Source organism: Apis florea, unplaced genomic scaffold (assembly GCF_048593485.1).
Source record: "Apis florea isolate Af1SG1 unplaced genomic scaffold, ASM4859348v1 contig_3798_pilon, whole genome shotgun sequence".
NCBI lineage: Eukaryota > Metazoa > Arthropoda > Insecta > Hymenoptera > Apidae > Apis > Apis florea.
The window spans coordinates 1741973-1762596 of NW_028256860.1; the positions used below are offsets into that span (position 1 = coordinate 1741973).

A 20624-nucleotide genomic window follows, 5' to 3' on the forward strand; every position below is an offset into this window, starting at 1 on the left:
GTAAAAAAATCAGATATCAACATCATGTTTTGAATGCATGAATTTTAAATATAAACGAGAACAAATAATAGAAAAAGGATAGAGATAAAATAAGAATTGATTATTAACGCTATCTCTTTGATGTTGAAGACATTTTCAAAAGAACTCAAAAAATGGCACTGATCTTCAATTCTATCATAGAATCTCTATGATACTACTTTATCCTACCTTTAAAATAATGTTTTTAACACTTAAAAGATGGCGTTGACAATCAATTCTATCTCTATCTTTCTTCTACTATTCGCAATCCTTTTCTATATTTCATCTATAGTTCTCTAGAGATGGCGCTGATTACTATATTTTTATCCTTTTTGTCCTTCCTTTTGTCCTTTGCCCGTCTTGTTTATATATGATTATTATTATAAATTATAATAATAATTAATAAATTAATAATTTAATAAATATATAAATAAGTAAATAGCTAAATAAAAAAAATATTGATAAATAAATAAAAAATAAAAAAGAATACTATAAGAGTGTGAATACAGTTTTAATTTTCAAAAATATATTAATTTTTTATTGTAAGAGATAAATTTTTTTTGAATTAACTTCGAATTTTTAGAAATATCTTAATAATATCATAATTGTATAATAATCAATTGTATGTAAAGAATAACATTTTGATTGAATGATTTTTCTTATTTAGTGTTTGTATGATTATTAAATTAAGGGAATAATTTGGATTCAAAGAGGGTTTGAAAAAATAATTACAGAAATAATTGATTGCCACGTTATAATAATTTATTTAAACATTTATACACCTATGATGTTCCACAGTCTTGAAAGTAGTTGCTAACCGATATATATGTATATGTATGTATATACATTCACATACACACATACAAACACATATGTATATACACATATACGCGCGGTACATGTATACATAGATAGATCGTTCTCGTAAATACATATAATATGTATACATATATAAATTTATTTTTCATTTACTTCGTTTCAATTTATTTATAAGTTATATCCATTTCGTTTACCGCTTAGATAAAGCATTCTCGAAACTTAAGAAATTAATCAATGATTATTACGCTATCCTGTATACGTTTGCACAATTTACGACCGCATTTTCGACGTTATATATTCTTTACAATGATTACTGTCGATTATTTTAGGTACGCAGAAGTGCATGGGTTTTATCTTTGAAACATTCTTCTTTGAGAAATTCGTTTCATCGCTTTGCGTTTCTCAATTTCTCTACACGTTCTTTTTTCATTTATTTACTTATTTATTTATTTATTTATTTATTCTCTCTTCATCACTTTTAAAAAGTTATTTGGAAGCTAAGAGACATTTAATTTAATTTACACGGGCTTCCTATTTTATCACCTATTATATCGTCGGTCTATTTTTCCTTAAATTATACAGATTTTACGTGAATCGTGCGATACGTTGGACACGTGCTGTGGAAAATCGCATATGGACAATCGCAATCTTTGAACTTAAGCTATAACCGTACAAATATCAACGTAAATTAAAAATGTATATCGTGTTATAGAGGTTGTGCTATTCTAATTTATTTGTCTTGTAATTTTTCGCTTTCTATATATATATATTTTTTTTTTTTTTTTTTTTTTTTGATATTCGAACATCAGCTCAGGCTTCGAATTTTGAAAAAAAAAAAAAAAGACTCGATTATTGTGTTCTTTAATCTTTCTTTTACTTTCTCGTTTCTTCGTGAGAAAAAGATATATATTTATTTTTCTCTTTTCATTAATAAAGATCAAAGTATTGGTATATTCTTCGTTTATATTATATCACAAGTTTAATACCGTAAGTTTCGTCGTAAACGTGTTATATTCTTTTTTTATTAACGTACAATGTGTAGATATAAAATTTTAGTTAGTTTCGTAATACAACATCATAAGATTCAAATTTCTTTACAGCCACTGAAGTAATCACAATTGAAAACAGAAATCTTATACGTGTGATTATTTTAAAGTATAAAATAAAATTTGTAATAGATAAATATCATTTTTATTGAACGCGACTTAATCTTGTTTTCTCATTACAACATATTACAAGGTATATATTTCCTAAACAATTAGTATTAAAAAAATTTTTATCAAATTTATTTTTAAAAAATTAAATAAAATGTCGTGTATCAAACGTTCCATTTATTCTCACTGTTTCATCAAAGGTATACGAATATGAATTTATTTATTTACTATATGTATCAAAATATACGATAACGAGTTTAGGAAATATGTATTTTTCAAATTTGAAGTTATAAGTTGGTATCAATCTCATTGTAGAGAGATATTCTGTGTTCAAATTCTTATATGCAAATGACATTTATCTTTTATCTTGATCAATGCAGAGAGTTTATTACGAAACGATGGCCGATTTTTTTTAATGATATGCATCGATTTCTTACGCGAAACGAAATGGCAACATTTTTAAAACCAAGTATATCGCAATAAATTAATTAGAAACACAGTCTTGATGAATACTAACAACGTTTATAATTTAACCGATTATAGTATCATTTCATATCTCGTTATTAAATAAGTTAAACATAGCAACGAATCAAATATATAGAATTTATTATAAACATCTAAAATAAAGTTCCATAATAATAATATTTAGCGAAAATAAATAAAATTATACGTTAAATTCGTATTGCAATGAATAAAAGTGATAACGATAGGAAATATTAAATTATATTACTCGAACACATAAATTTACAAATAATCACGTTAAATTATACTTTACGATATATCGCGTTTTTCTTTCTTGGATAGTATTATTAATCAATATACATATTTTTATCTAATAGTGGCAAATTTCGTTACTCAATATTTAATTTTTATTACGATATCTAGTGAATTAAATATGCGATAATAATATCATTAGTAGAGATTTTCATTACAATCGTTACTGACAAGATCATATTTTTATAATACATAATAATCGTACACAGATAATTGGAATAAAGTTAAAAGAATTAACATAATAAACATAGTAAAATATTCCATGTTTTTGAAGTACACCACTGATCGAAGTGACCTACATTTCTCACTCTTTGTAAATTATGTTATGAACAAATACGCTACTTCCTCTAATTTTCTAAATTCACGAAATAGTTTTTACTCCGACAATTTAATAGAGTTAACGACGATGATAATTTTTTCGAATAAGATAAAACTATTTCCTTAAGAGGTTAAGAGCATTTGATATCGATACGTTTCAACAATTATCGTTTTCATTGTCAAACGGAATCACGAGAAATTTTTCAAATATTTCAAAGTCCCCCGAAAAATGCATTGTATAATAAAATCTCCTCTACTAAAAAATTAAAAATTAGATACATGCTAATGTGAAGAAAAATTTGCATCGAATTTTCATCATCATTATAATTTTCTTCATCTTTCGCAATGTTGATCACAACTTAATCGAAAGAGAAACGTTAGTAGGTTGTCTTTATTGTCCCTTGCTCCACATTACCGTATGTTGTCTTTCTCTTATTTCGATCGTCTTCGGCGCTCTTGCCGAGAAAAACTTCGAGCGGACTCTTAAAGCCGCGTTTACATTGGGCAACTTTCGATCGCACAGATTGATCTTAAATCGGTCAAAATTATTTTCGCGAGCGCAATATTAATTGATAATTGAAATAATTTTTAATCAAATTCAATTACTAACTATTCATTTCGTTACAAAGATCATTTGATTAAAAGATGCTGCGTTCACGTCAAATAATTTTTAACCGATCTCGAGTCACTTATTTTATCCGGTTAAAATTTAATTTGCTCGATTAAAAGTTGTTTAAAAGCAACTTGCCTCTTGAATAATAAACTAAATCGGGTGAAAGAATGTAATTATTTTCAATTTCTTCGTAAAAAATAATTTACACCCGATCGTTAAATGCTAGAAAAAATATTCGTAGAGACAGGGATATTTATTATACGATAATGTTTATTGTATTTTTTTTAATCAAAGGGGAACTAAATGTGAACAACATCTGTGCCAAAATTTCTCCATTGATCGTTACTCGATAGATCAATCGATTCTTTCGATTCTTCGTTAAAAGTTGCCTAACGTAAACGCGGCTTAAAGTGATGCAATGCTCATACATTAAATCGATATCGAAATAATAATTACGGCAATTACATATCAAGGTGACGTTTAATTTTTGGTTCGCACAATGTACTACTGTTAGAATAGTCTAAAGCTCTACTAATAGAATAATTTATGTATATTAAATTTATATTATATACGTTATGTATAATACAGGAACTATATTATCGCATACAATTGCATTTCCATCTAAAAACGATTTCAAACGTTCACAGGTAATAGACATTTCGGTATTTGGAACCGAACGTCACGAATATCTCGTTCGCGTTCTTTTTTTTTTTTCTTTTTCTCTTTTTTCCGTTCGTTTCGGTGCGTTCGCATAATTTTTTTTTTGTTTTTTTTTTTTTTTTTTTTTTTGCTTCTCTGCACCTTGCGACGATAGACAGATCTCATCTGATAAATACGGTCCATTCCGGTTCGCGTAGCCTCGAAATAGGCGAACAGAATACATGAGACAAAGGCTGGATAGAAATATCCAATACCGAATTGCACAAGTGATCTCGCGTAAATGTCGAAATGAGTATAAATTTATTGCCATTCGGATTCGTAATGTCATCGCACATGTCACCACGCAAGAATGAAATTATCCGGCCGGAATTTCTTTTTTCCCTTTTTCTTTTTCGTGATGGATTTCATGTATTCGGATTGCAAACAGTAGAGGTATCATAGGTTCCCGCTTATTCTTCGAGGAATTAAAATAATTTATTGATTTGTTGATTAGGAAATTAGCGAAATCGAGTGTTACGTTTTTTCTCAAAATTTGAAAGTTAATCATCCGTGGGAATAAATTCGAATTATATTACAAACCAATGTGATAATTGTATTAAAGTGATATTTTAAAATGTTGCAAATGATCGATTGGAAATAATAGCCGAGTCATTATTTATTTACAAATTATATTCGAATTTTAAATATCGCGATTGACTATACAATTGTGTATCGTAGGAACAATTATTCGAACAACATTAATGCAATTTCAAAATATTACATGCCATAAAATTCTCTAAATAAAGAAATATAAACGAATCTCTAAACATGGTGGATAAACACAGAATTATTTATTACAAAAATCCTATTCAAAATATTATAGAATAGAAATTGCGAATATCGTACGAATGCTAAATATTTATCGGCTTACGAATAGTTCTTTCGTGAAAATTTCTTATTTTTTTTTTTTTTTTTTTGAGAAAGACGTCTCGTTATTATTAACAGAAAAATAAAAGGGCATTTGAACAGCATTTAAAGGAGACCATTCGAGAATTTAGCATTTAAGATATCTCAGAAATAATTGTATCTCCTTTTAAGCGAGAATTGGCGTTATTGCAAAGTAATTCCAATCTTGTATTTTTACAATGCGGGGTGTCGCGACGGTTTCCCCGTTTCTTGGAACACTTTTGCGGCTGTCAGGAACGTTAATTGTTTCGCGTGGATGGTAGGCCATGGAGAAGTTTGCATTCCGCAAAATCAGACCCATGGGACAGAGTTTGTCGAGCAAAAGAAAAGAGTAAAATAAAGAGGAGTGGATAAATCACGTTCTCTATAAATAATAAAATATACAATTCTCTACACAAACACTTTCGTCCGAACGAAATTGCACAAAATTTTACGAACATTTTCTCTCTTTCTTTCTTTTTTTTTTTTTTTTTTCTTTAAATTTCTTTCTAACATAATAACGAAAACTTTATACAAAAATCGAACTTTCGCAAACATAATAAATAATAGAGGAAAACATTAACGAATAAAAATATGTTAAACTTCTCGAACCAATTGTTTTATAATAAAATAGTTAAAAATTCATTGCAATTATTCTCTCTCTCTCTCTCTCTCTCTCTCGAAAATGATTTTTCCGGAAAATTATTTACAGTTCGTTCAAAGATACAATATTTCTTATCCTTGACATACTTTTACGTTACTACCTTGATAGAGGAATAAGTAGTGAAGTAGGTGCTATTCAAGATGCTAAGAATTCTTCATCTCATGGCTTCGATAATATCTTAAATTGCAAAACATCCATTTAATTTCACCTAGCAGTATCATATTTCACGAAAATCATACGACACGATCACGCGTAAGACAAATTAATAAATGATCGACAAAGTGGGCTCTTATCGTTCCCCTATAAATTATCTCATTCCTGAAGTTTTCCAGTTCCACGATTTTTCCATCTACAGAATCGTGCAATAATCGATAATTTATTCGACCGTGTAGGTGAGAGGTGACACGTGTAAGAGCGGTTGACAACGTATGAGAGGAAAAATGTGAGATACGTGATCATAAACCAATAAAATGTGTGCGAATAAGCGGAGCTGTTAACGCAGGCCGTAAAGCTAACATAAATTAAGTACGAATATTATGGGAATTCTACTGGCGCCAGACTGGAGGCATTGGAACGATCGAAAATGTAACGGGCTGATATCGAAGATATGGACTGGCGTAATATTAAGAACGCGTAATTTAAACGTTGCGTTCGTTCAGAGTGCCATTTTTTTGAGCGCGAACTTTCCTCGTCGACGCGGATGAAATTCTTGGTGTTGAGAACGAAAGGACACGTGTTCCTTTCGTTTAGTTATTATACCATTTCTCGTTGAATGGAAATTTTGACGATTTAGCGGAAAATAGTTAGATTAATTAAACTCTGGAAGATATATTTTTAATGTTTCCTTTTTTTTCTTCTTAATTTTATTAAGGTTGAAAAGATATAAATTTCTGTTTCTATATTTTTCAACGTAATACGAATATATGAATAATATATTCAAAAATTAATAAAAGAATAAATATAATCATCAAAGAATGAATTTAATTGAAAAGTTATTAGCTTTTGTTTATTAATAGGAGAAAATTATTTAGTGAATGTTCCAGAAAAAAAAATTAAATTTTATATGAAAAAAAATAATAATACGTAAAGGAAATAACTTTTAACGAATGCTTTTTGAGGGTTAATATTGATCTAACTCTCTCTTGCTGATTATCTAACTATTTACCTTCGTCGCGTAAAGTTGAATAATACTGATTCGTACAGAATTAGTTTGTCTGGTTTTAAACAAAAGAAACTATCGGTTATTATTTTTCCTAAAAAGTATATTCACCCGTGAACAATTTAAGCTAAATCTTAAAATGATGGAACTTTCTTTGTTAATTTTTCGTAATCAAAAATCTTTCGTTCCAAGATGCGATTCTCGTGTAAAGTATTTTACATATTTTGTGAAATAACTCTGAACAATTAACATGATTAAATCAAAAAGAACAGGCACACTTGCTCAAAGAAGTAGCAACAAATTCCGCGAAACAATATGTACAAAAAGATTTGCAATAAATAAATAAATAATACTCTAAAACTTTAACATTTTATAGAAGGATATTTTTTTTACCTGTTCTTTTTCTCGTTAAATCAAAATCTTTTCCAAAGTAAAATCCATTAACACATTGCGTACAGCCTACAGTTTCACAAATTTGTCGTCAATTTCATAAAGCTTCTTTTATAAATTCATTTATATCCGTTTTTCAGTCTTTCTCTCTTCTTCAAAAATTTCTTTCATCGTTTATTTTCTCATTTTCCCTTCTCGAGGATGCAATTTTATTGAAAAATTCTTTTTTCTAGTGAATTCTTTTTCCACTTTACGACTAGCTGACGTGTTACCATATTATACAGACAAATATTTTACATTTCTTAACGTCTTCGCATACAACGGCTTGCGATTATATGTTCAGTTTCGACATTTAGAGTGTTATTCGATCATTGACTTTTTTTCGAACGACGCTTGTCTTTGGTCGTATTCAAATCTCATTTCGATGATAAAATTCATATAACATGTGATGATACGCGATTCGATCTTAATATTCTATTTATTAAACAGAAAGCTATACGCAATGTATTAATTAAAAAGCAGTGTTTTCGAACAGAATATAATTGGTAAGTTGATTGGAATATTTTGCTACTAAATTTTACTATTACTAATTGAATTAAAAAAATATATAAATAAAGAAATTTTAAGTATGCATTGTATAACATATTGCAAAGAATATTTTATTTTGGATATTTTTTGTAATATTTTTGAATATAAAGGCATAAATATTTAATTTACCACGATTTATTTAGCAATTTAATTATTCTTTTTAAATTAAACAAAAATAAGTATTTTTAAAATGTATTGAATGGATAGTTTTAGAAAATATTTTAAAATGTTAGGGAAAAAATACATGCATACATATTTCTCAAAAGAAATTTCCTTAACAATTTTTATTCGTATTTTCTCGAGAAGTTTTGAGAAAAAGAAACTAATTGAAGAAACTTTCCAATCAACTTAATAAAATTTCGATAACGATTGGATCTGCGACTGTCACTTAACGTTCATATTAGTTCTACGTTTTCCATTCGTTGAGGAAAATGATCTACTCTTGAACGACATTTAATGATTATATGACACGAATTGATTGAATCTTGAAAAATTCTTCGAAAAATACGAATGACCGCATCGACGTTCATTAACACTTTCGCGATTAATTTATCTCAATTGAACAGGACACGAAATAGATAACATTGTAGATAGAATATCAGGAGCCAATGCGATTGTACGGCTGTGATTGCTTAAGTTTGATTATTCACGATATATGAGTTAAAGAGTATTTCGATTAGTGAATGAATGATCGCTGGTTAGTTAACTTTATTGTTTTTCCTTTTCATAGTATCGACGAGAGAATCTAACGTTACGAAATAATGCAAGCATAATGTAAACTATATACAGAATTCTATTAAATAATATGTGTGTCGTATCTAAAACATATTTCACGTGAATTGTACACGTGAAACAACGTATAAAATAACGTATATTTATACATACTATTTCACGTGCTTCACGTGTATAATTACTATCTTGATATAATAGTATGTATTTTACGTGTTGGCAATCAAAATTCATATTACACTGTGTACATGTTATCCTGTTAAGAGAAACGAAAGAAGAATAAAATTGGTGTTATATGTTGAAGTTCAACACGATTCTCCAATCTTTCTCTCTCTCTCTCTCTCTCTCTCTCTCTCTCTCTCTCTTTCTTTTTCATACACACACACACACACACATACATACGCGCAGATTTCGTTTATTTCGAACAATAAATTAATTAACGTTATAATAAATTAATACAAAAGAAAGAACACTGTGGTATATTATTCGATTAAAACTAATTCGAATGAAAATATAATGCTAGAAAGATAGAAGAATGAAAAGAGAGCGGCGAAAGAATACTTACAGCAATTTACAACTTATAATTCATAGACTAACTATGCCTAACATTTATGGACATTTCATGTGATACACCAAGATTTATTGTACTCTTAAAATATCAGAAAATCATCGAATTTCTAAACGTTACTTCTAAAATACTTTTTTTTTTTTTTTTTTTTTACTACAAGGAATACAATGATAATTGGTGAGACTATTAACCCTTTAATGCTCGTGAATTAAAATTCTGTTATGAATTATATACCATATATTTATAAAAGATAAAGAAATTTAGGATTATATTAGCACTTCTTTTCAAGTCTCATATTTATACTATGAAACGTATCTAATCACTTGGAGACAATATAATTACATATAAAAAGGAAATTTCATTGCGTACACGTGATGCCAGTTCCTTTTTGTTTCGATTGATTCATAAATAAATGAAACAAATAAAATAATTGGAATACAAAGGAAATTCTGAAGTGGTTTCACATATTAGCAGATCCAATGTCCCGTTACTAGTTAATAATTATCAAACATTTGAAATAATAAACTGCATTAAAACAAAACAAAATAAAAAAAAAAGAATAACGACAATACAAAGTCTTCTTCGAAGACTTAAAGAGTTAAAAGTTCTCAAGATCAATTCGAAAGATCGATTTTAAATTAATTAACTACCTTTAATTTCACAAATTCGTGAAACGTATATGTACATCGAAACAATAGATACAAACCTGCTTAAAATGGCTCCTGGTACGTAGCAAACGCGACACGTTACCCTCACGTAACACGCGTTTATCGCGTGCTTCGATCACGAAAGTGTTAATTAGTCTCGATTCGTTGGCTTTCCGCTTCCTTCCGAGATGAAAAACAAAATGAAATAACGTAATAAAACGAGAAAAGAGGTGGGGGAGAGGAGGGGAGAAGTAACGTCGCCTGTGCGCGAAACGAACCTGCGAAACCTCGAAATCCTCCCGAAAAGGAGGAGAAAAGAATACTGATCTGCCCTTAACTCTATATCTATATCCGGCACGAATCTCGCCATCTCCTCGATTCAACGGCGTCCCAAAATTGCGTGTACCTTCGAAAGAGGAAGCGTGTCGCCCGCTCGCCCGCCGTTCCTCCAACTTCCCCGGAAGCTCGGCCGGAAATTCACACGGTGAATTCTTCTCGCGTGACATTTCCCTGATCCTCTCGATAGATCAAACAACTTACAACAACCGAACTTAATCCAATTAATCTAAACCTAACCTAACGAACAGTTTCATAATTTAATCCTCCAATTTCGCGTTTGGAATTTAATATATAATTATTATCTTAATCCTCGATCCGTTTTCCGATCGGTCGATCAGAAAGTCGATAGCGTGGATAATATCGATACGCGTCCCTCCGCGACACGTTCCACCAATCCGCGCGGTTTCCTTGGTTAGCGAGCACCTACGGAGAAAATGTACGACTCGTGTGCCGCGTAGGATCGGCCGATCGATCGATCGATCGCGCGCTACGACAACGCCAAAGAGCGATGGGTCTGGCCGTTGTACGATAGGGATTCCGTGTCCTCGAATCTCGCGTCCTCGTCCGCCAGATCGACGCCATAGTTGCTCGAGGTGTTGTCCTCCTCTGTAACAAAGGGGCAAAGCAAAAGGGTGGTTATTATTGAATTAAATCCTGTTTGATTGCGTCCCGCCTCGAGCCACGGCTCGATCGATTCGATATCGAAATTCGATCGTTATCTTCGATCGAAACGAATCGGAATAACGTTACGCGAGACTTTTTTTCTTGGGTAAATTTTTGCTCCTTCTTTCTTCTTCTTCTTCTTCTTCTTCTTTTTTTTTTCTTTTTCTTCGGATCTGGTGGTGTGGTTATGGTCGATTTGTCGTATCGTGGGCGATAATGAATGCCGTTAAACTGGTTATCACGTATGATTTTATGCGTTTCTTCTCTTCTTCTCCTTCTGATCGTTATTATCGTGCTTGTTGATCGATGACGTGACACGTGAGCGGACGAGAAATTGAATTGTAAATGACACGCGAGAGTTAATTCATCTTTGCTTTCTACCATATGGTTATGGATAAGCGATATGGCGGATAGGGTAAAAGAGAAGATATATATATATATACGTGGAATAATTACGTATAATATTTTCACAAGTAATTTGACACGTTTCTAAGTTATTTAATTTAATTTAATATTAACACGATGCAAAGATAAAATTTTAATTTTTCTCTTGAACGTGACATTGAACTTAATCGATACGTTATTATTCTTGATAATAAATTTATAAACTAAGTTTAAAATATACTTTCATTTTAAACAAATTTTACAATATAAATGATTTTTAAAGTATTAATCATTCCATTTTGGAATCAAACGTTTGCATCAAACGATATCGAAATCGTTTTAATCACATCCTATGAAATTTTATTCTGTCGTTTTAGAATATGGCTAGGTACACGAGACATTCCATTATACTCTTTCAAAGAAACCGCGCTTAAAGTTTTATTTGAGAAAATAATATTTCGCGTGCACCAATCTAATAATATGAGTCGACGCAACACACAATAAATATTAAATCTCTTTCCTTACTTATAGACTACTTTCATTCACAATGTAGAATAAGATATAGAATAATATATATATATATTAATAAAAGAATAAAAAATTGAAAGTGATTTCGCTGTTGCACACAGAGGAGAGAATAATATATGGCACAATACAACTTCGATAAATATTTTACGTATAGATCGACAGTTCAAACGAGCCACGTTCCACGCGTTATTCATCATCGATATTATTCACTGTCGTTCAATAAAAATTTCAACACCGAATGCGTGTCACGAAGTTGAATTTATCTACACTCGACCTAACAAAACCCAAACGCTGCACCGTTACTTCGTCTTTATGGTTTGCTGCGTAAAGACAATGCAAATTATTCAAAAGCTTCTGTTCACGATCTCTTTTAGAATTTGCGTAACAGTGAACCCGTCATTGTATTATTTCCTGATGTAATTGCGATATATATATATATATATATATATATATATATATATATGTACGAGGATTTGCGGCATGAAAGAAACTCTCGTTTAACTGCGCCCATTATAATTTAGAGAAAGGAGCTTATACTCTATGCGTTATTGTGCGAGAGAACAATTATTGAAAATAATAAACGCGTGAAAAATATGATATGCGAGAATAGAATGTAGGAAACTGTCGTCGTTACGTAAATTTATTTGTTTATTTCCGCTGTAATTGCAAAATACGATGCGCGATACGATAAATGTACAAGGTGTCATCGTTATAACGAATTTTACAAGCGTTACAATGTAATTTCGCTTGTTTATTTTATTACACAATTGTCCAGTTGAATGAGAGAACGATACCTGGATTCTCTGTTACATGCATTTTAATAGTCATAAATAAATTCTATTACATTCTTATACATATTAGCGCGAATAATGCAATTATATTTGCAAATTTCAAATTGAATAATTTCTGACGATTCAACGATATAAATACGGGGAAAAAAGAATTTTATTATTCGTGATAATTTACAGTAGTAAATTTGCAATAAAAACACGTTTCTTGTATTTGATGCAAGAAGGTGATGATCTTGGTATTATATTTTAATTACTTAGTAATGTGATATACGAACGATCGAAATATCATTGACAATTTTATCGTGGTCGTCAAATAATTCTATTTATTCGTTTATTATTGCGATTATTTGTTGATTACGAAATTCATGATACGCATAAAATAAAATAAAATATCATTGGCTAGGTGAGAAATATCTTTTTTTACACCGCTACATTCATCTGCGTGTCTATTCTGTTTAATAAAATTTTTAATCATTCCGAGCTTGTTAATAAATACGGGTGCAAAAATATCGTGGCGCAAGAGATTATAAATAGATATTGGCAATATTAACGAGATCGCGATCGAAGTAAAATAAGTTTATACCAGTTGCAATTCCAGAAGCTGATATAAGCTTTATTGATATCGTAGATGTGGTAAATAGAGCATGCCACGAGCTCGATAAATTCTATCGCGATTTAAAAAAATCGTGGGTCGTATTTGAGATAAAAGTCGGAATAATTCACGATGCAAGGAAGCTGATGCGTAAACTCTCCCGTTTATGCGCGACATGCAACAGGTTTCTACGTCTGCTCAAACTGTCTACACATACGCGCGTGGACAAAAGCGTTTTATCGACAGAAACAAATGAAAGAATTGTTTTAAAAGCTTCTTTTCTTCCTCTCTCTTTCTTTTTCTTCTTTTAACACAATTTACAAACACGTCGAAAATAATAAAAATCTGAATTTTAGTATCATATAAACTAGAAAAGTAAAATTAATAATTATTCGATGAATCTTTCTTTCTCGCAAAATGGAAAAAAAGGTATCAATATGTTTCGATCAATTTTAGAAAAATTAAAAATTTTTAGCTTTACGAGTTTCTTCATTTGAAAAATATATTATTCAATGTGTACTAATTCTTATACTAGGAAAAAAAAAAAAAAAAAAAAAAAAGAACATACACGAGAATTGTATAGAAATTATATAGAAAAGGCCACGCTTCGTTGCTTTTAGTGACCTTGAAATATATTTACCAGGAATAATATTCCGAACAACTTTTCCTTATACATATAACCGTCACTTCGTATCGTACTTTATAGTTTCAGACTGCGTTCGAGGTAGGTAATAAATAAATTTTTGAAAACCGGACACCGAATTTGTACGTAAGAAAATACGTTTAAAAAAGTAAAAAGCGACAAGAACGAGTTGGATAATATTTTTTGAAGGGTCCGATCACATATTCATGTTTCGAATGGCAGTGTGTCGTGGCTGCCATTCCTCATGCATATGAACGGAATTTTTTTTAACCATTTTATTATAACATACCAGCAACGGCAAAAATAGTCTTAAACAGCCTTGAAAGAAAATACTGTCATAAATTTCAACTGGATATTTTTTAATTATTTTAAATCTAATTTGAAATTGGATACAATCCAATTTTGATCCAAATCGATTTGCAAAGCATCCAATAATTAGAATGGATAAAACCAAACCCTAAACTTAACTTAAAACTCTTCAAAGATATATATATATATTTTATTAAAGATTCAATAAAACGAAATTCGAACCACAACTCGAACAAAATTTAACCGCATTTCGAGAAAAAAAATTCATCTCACAGACATTAAATTACATTAGATTTCTTGGAACAAATCACCAACATATGTACAGCAATATTGAAGAGAGATTGAAAAAGGAAACGGTTCGTCCAACAGATATAATAAGAGTTTCATAAAAATTGATCGAGTTACCCTCCCCGCTCCTCCACCGTTGTTTCCATCGTTGTAGCAACAACGATAGGAAGCGTAGCGTAGCGAGAAACGCGAGAGTGCACGCGAGAGAGGAAGGCATCGGCAAGCGGAACTCTAGAATTCCACGGCTAGCTCTCCTCCTCTGGGTTTTCGCGATTGACTGTGTTTAACGGGCGAGACAAGCGAGCGCGTGGGCGCGTATATTCTCAGAGGCGACTCGAACAAGGCGAATTCCACGCTGGATTACGACGATCGCTTGCTTCACAGACGGCTCGTGAATGGCCCACGCCTCCGAGAGAAATAGATAAATGACCAGACGCGTATTCCGCTTTATCACGGCATGGGAAACGCGGCCCCTCGACATCGGCGATCCCTTGCTAAATGCGAAATGAAATCGGGATGGAAGTGTCGACCGCCAAGCTGTTACTGTCTCTGCGCGTTGAGAAGAGTTTCGTTCCCTCTCGATGAAAAAGCGTGTTGACGCTCTTTTAGCATTCTATTTTTTTCTTTTTTTTTTTTTTAATCGTTCCTTCTCTTCTTCTTCTTGTATCTTTCTATTTTCTTGCTATCCGTTTTTTACTTTATTTTTCTTTCGTCGCTTTGTTCTGATTTGTGGACTGCGAATAGTAGTTTATGTAAATTTATATTTTTTGCAAACACTATTATATTGTTGGCTGCCAACATCAATTACGTGTAGTTACTGGGAGTGTATTCGTAGTTGACAGTTAAGGTGTTAAAGAAATAGGATCGAGATAAAGGCTTGTTTTATCGCAGAAATGGTATGACGAGTATTTTATGTTGAATATTTGTTCTATACTTGTTTGGTAGAGATATATATATATATATATATATATATATATATATGTATCTTTTTTTCTTGCAGATTTTTCATAAACGTACACAAACATCTGTAGATTATCGATTGGAAAATATTTTAGTATTTTTTAATTTGGTTGATTGCTTGATGATTCTTTCGTTTTCTCTTTTTCAATGATTATTCGTTATATTTTCTCACATAGAATGAACATATATTAGTAAATTTGAATTCCATGCACTTTTATTCGTATAATAGAATCCTGATTCAAATTTCAAATAACTTTTTAGAAAATCTAAAATTTTTTAAAATTGATCATTTCAATTACGTAGAAATATTTCAATATTTTAAAAACGTTACAAATTTTTCTTGATTGTTCAATGTTATATTAATACACATAATATATATATAATATATTCTTTTTAAATAATTAATTTGATTAGAAATTTTTAAAAATTAAAATAATAACAAACGTATTAATTTTCGTACTTTCCTCCATTATCTAGATTTCATTTTCGTATATATCAGATTTTTATAGTTACATGAAAAGATTGCTAAAAAGATAATAAAATACGACATAGTTAATCCCAATTAGTTTAAATGTTATGCGAATAATTTTTGTAATACATAAATTAATAATTCTGAGAAAAACAAAAAGAAAAGAAAAGCAGAAAAGCAAATCGAGCATACATGGAATATTCGAATACGCGTTTAGCATCGAGCAACACTACTCGAATGCAGAGATAATTTCAATAGACTACGGTCGGAACAACAGTATTCATTGACCAGTAAACTCGTGTTATCTACGTAATCGCGTGTCGAGGACTCACCGATATAGAGAGGAGAGGTGTCGTAGGCGTTGCAGGGGCCGGCGTGTCGCGTCTCGAGGACGAAGCCGGTAACGCAGGCGTCCTTGACGATGTGACACCAGCTTGGATAGGTGATATTGTTGGTGGCGCACAACATGGTCGCCGATGGGTCTCGATCACGGTGTGTCCGGTTCCGGACGCGCTCCCGCTTCCGGGGACAACGATAGGTGCAGGTCACGCAACGTGGCCGGCCCGACTTCATCTCCGACAGACACGTCTGCCCCTCGCGACAACGAATCGTGGTACAGTCTGCGTTCTCTGTAAACGAGAAGAAGAGAGTGGTCAGCTTTTTGGAAATTATTTTATCGATTTATTTAGACTTTGAACGATCGTGCAATAAGTTTTATAGAAATTTGGGTGGGAAAAGTAATTATCACATTGATTTTAAGAGAAATAATTTCTAGTTTGGCGAAAGAAATGTCATATTTTTGATAAAAATGAGTGATAAATCTGGTGTTTATGAACAGTGGTATGTACAATTGTATTTTCTCTCTCTCTCTCTCTCTCTTTTTTTTTTTTTTGTAATAGAGAAGAAATTTTGAAGCAGCAGGAACTTCTTGTGTCAAAAATTGTTTAAATGCGAATTTTTTATCTTTAAGTGTTAATGTTTCTATTAATTAGATTTGTGTAATGGAACTGATTAATTTTCGATAGTATTTTTATAAATATTAATAAAATAAAATTTCCACATAAGAGGAAAAAAATCATAATTATATAAGTGGATTACAGATCTTTATGGGAGTATGAAAATTTTAAATGGGCGAAAGTTTCAACAGTATGAAAAATAAAAATTGTCTCGTTTAAATTATTTAGGAGACAATTTTCAACTTTTCAAATTGTCGAACGAAGCAAATCTTTTATGATATGAATTTGCATAAATATTCTTGATCCACTGATTAAGATCAATGTGTTTGACACTTGAGTTGATTTTAGCGAATAAAACGGTACATCTTTCGGTGTTCCACAATTTTTCAGACAAGATGAGATTATAGATACGCGATGTATGCTTATGAGCCCCGAGATGTGTATTTTGCAAGCCGTTCGTGGGGGATTAAGTCATGTTAGAGATTCGTTTTTGTTTGTATAACTGTTTCTGCTTTTTCGTCTCGTTGGAGGATGATGTCATTCGAATCTTCTTTTTCCTGTAAAAAAAGTTATAATTATATTCAATTAAATAATCGCCTTCTTTTTGCTGTTACTCGTATTATACTTTTTAAATAATTATTACAAGCTCGTTAAATATATTATTTTAGTTTGATTATGGTTGCTGATTTTTTTTTTTTAACGATAATACAAAAATTATGATTTTGAGAAAAACAATTTTGAATCAATGAAAAATATATAAAATATCGCATCGAAATAACAAATTGCAAGTTCATAATTTCGAAAATAGAATTCCAATAAAAATTATCAGCGATAATGATTTTTTTCTATGTGCATTTATCAATATTCCATAATATATACACGCGCAAATATGTGTATTTTATTTTTTTTTTTTTTAAATAAAATTTCATCATCAAATATAGGCATATCTCTTCCAGACATGTCTCTAGCCTTTCATAAAATGACTACATATCCGGTTTTAGACTCAGAGTATTCTTCTTTTTACTTTAAGGTAGCCGTTACATCAATAGTATGGTTATTAGCAATAAGATGTAGAAAAGAACGGAATATGGTGCTATATTATTATGTTGATTATTTTTTTTATTCTTCAAAGAATCTTTGAATCTTTCCCTCTATGTTTCTCCCTGGAAACAGGTATAATTCCGTCCATTTAAAAATTTCATTTTATACGCATAAAATATTTTCTACATACTTATATTTATCGTTCAATAAAGTTGACATGATTTAAAGTTCAATATTATCACGTACTTTTATACCTAATAAATCAACTTTTTTCCCCGTTTCAAAGAATTTCATATTTTTTCGTATCTTTCCAATTTCCCTATTTTCAATTTAAACATTTTCAAACCAATTTCGATCAAATTCTCATTTCCACTTATATAATTTCACACGAATGATTTAAGTTAAGTATTCAATATTCGATAAATATTTTAATAATTTCAATAAAAAAAAAAAAATAAATAAATAACAATTAGATCAACAATTCGAAAGAGCAAAAGCTTGAATCGTTCGAGAAATGCAAGTTCACGGCCATCATTCGTTGTACCAAGGCCTTGAGAACTCATATCGGATCGACCTTCCTCATCCTCGCGGAAGATCGAGTGGCAGCTAAAATCACGGATGTGGATTGATTTTCGCGAACGCGAGACATCATCGGGGAACGTGCACGTTACGTAATAGCTGTATGTATGGCACTGAAAGGAACTGGCTAGTAGTAGAAGGCTACTCTGACGAGGCAGAAACGAGAGACAGGTTCAATCGTCGAATTAGACGCGCTCTATCTTCGTCCACTCGGTAGATTCGTGCGGTGACTCGTTCGCAGACACGATTACTGCAATAATATGTCGTTACACCTACTTGGGTCAATGGCCCACTTCTCACGGGGGGATCGTGTAATGTATTGCTCATTTTTCATCCTGCCAGTCGTCAACGCGTACGCGACCCGATGAAACGTTACGCAATTCGTGCATCGACCGTCCACCTTCGAATAAATAATCACTGGCCGGCGGATCAGCTATAAATTGTTCTAGAATTTTTTCCAAGTTTTTTTCAGTTTTTAACTCTTTTGTACGTTTTCGAATAGGAAGTAGGATTATCGTTGGAATAATCGTTTGTTCTAATCTATCACAAAAATTATAAATATTTTTTAATCTCGAACGCAGGGGATATAGCTTTACAATTATATAGCTATACAATTTTTATTCTTTTGTCTTAATTTAAAAAATTGTCTTAATTCTTAATTTAAAATATTATGATTAATCAATTCTTTCAATAACGTTAATTTCGAACAATATTTAGTCTCCTATTAGTATTTCCTTCAAATTATATTATTATATCCTTCCTCTCATTTCACAATTTCAAAATTAAAAAAAAAGGATCATATAAATTTATGAATATATCAAAAAAAAAAAAATCCCTTTTCATCAAATTTACGATACAATTTAATTCCAGAGGAGTGGTACGTTTAATCGGTATTACAAGTCCAATAACACAGATGGTCCAAGTCCATAACACGATGCCATATATTGATCTGTCACGGGCCACGGTTGAATATCAATTATTCCCGGGCATCGTATGAGATATTTGTTGTCTGCCGGACGTCTGACGTACAAAATGGCGGACGTAACATTCTTTGTCTGGTCTAGGGTTCCTAGTGCACGTGCAAGCCACGATCGGAGCAATCATCGTATCACTCGCTTGTGTGGTAGTAGTCTGTGTTGGCCGTACCACGTGGCTGTACTAGATTAATATTAAGTGATTCACGCTCCACGTAATGCGATCCATGTTGTTAGACACGATGCTTAGGCTACGTGCGAGTACTTTTATATGAAAGTCTGCACGATCCGCTGGATCTCATTGCCTGTTACATGCTGGTTAATGTTACATTGTTGTACATTGAGAGACATCTGTTTAGCGGGAGCAATTGAATTTATTAAGACACATTACGCAAATTGTAGTACAACGAACATTATACTAATGAGAATACGGAGCTGCGCCTTTATTAAAAAAATATACGAGAACGCGTGTGTGAGAGATGTATCGATAATGATCATCCCGAATGAAGAAGTTTCTGTAAAAATTTTAATGGGATTAATTTATTATTGTATTACTTTTTTTTTTTCTTTTAAGCTCAATAACAAGTTTATATCAACATGGTGTAATCTTGTTTATGCGATTACACGTTAATTGCTGATTAATCGCTCGAGTGTTATGATTTATCGTGGATTTCGCAGTGAATTTTTCATTTTAATTATATTATGTTATCCTCTCAATCCTTGTTACGTTACATCACATTATTTCTTTTTGTTTCAATGATTTTGATCATGATTTATTTACGACGTGTACGACGTAAGAAATTAGAAAAATTATCCGTGTGATGTTTTATTCCTATTTTGTTTATTTCAAGTATTACTAATAAAATTTTTATATTTCTAATTCAAAAATTGATTAGAAAAATTATGGTAAAACATCTTTTATCAAGAAAGAGGATAAAAGATAAACGTGTTGTATTCTAATTGTTAAAAATATCTTCTCCATCGAAATATTGCTTCATTCAGAAATTTTCTTAAAATTAAAATATTTTATCGTTTCTTTTATCCTTTTATCCTCTTTTCTCAATTGTGATGATTATGTCGGCA

At 31.1% G+C, this 20624-nt stretch overlaps 1 protein-coding gene across 1 annotated transcript in view; it reads right to left on the reverse strand.

Annotated features, from left to right (window-relative positions):
• Positions 1-758: 758 nt before the first annotated feature.
• Positions 759-20624, reverse strand: part of LOC100867147 (follistatin-A) — a 71080-nt gene continuing 51214 nt past the window's right edge. The window contains exons 5-6 of the mRNA XM_086915885.1: positions 16324-16620; positions 759-10970 (exon numbers count right to left, since the gene is read on the reverse strand). Coding sequence (XP_086772011.1) covers positions 10852-10970; positions 16324-16620 — 416 coding nt within the window. The 3' untranslated portion in view covers positions 759-10851. The remainder of the gene's footprint in view (positions 10971-16323; positions 16621-20624) is intronic.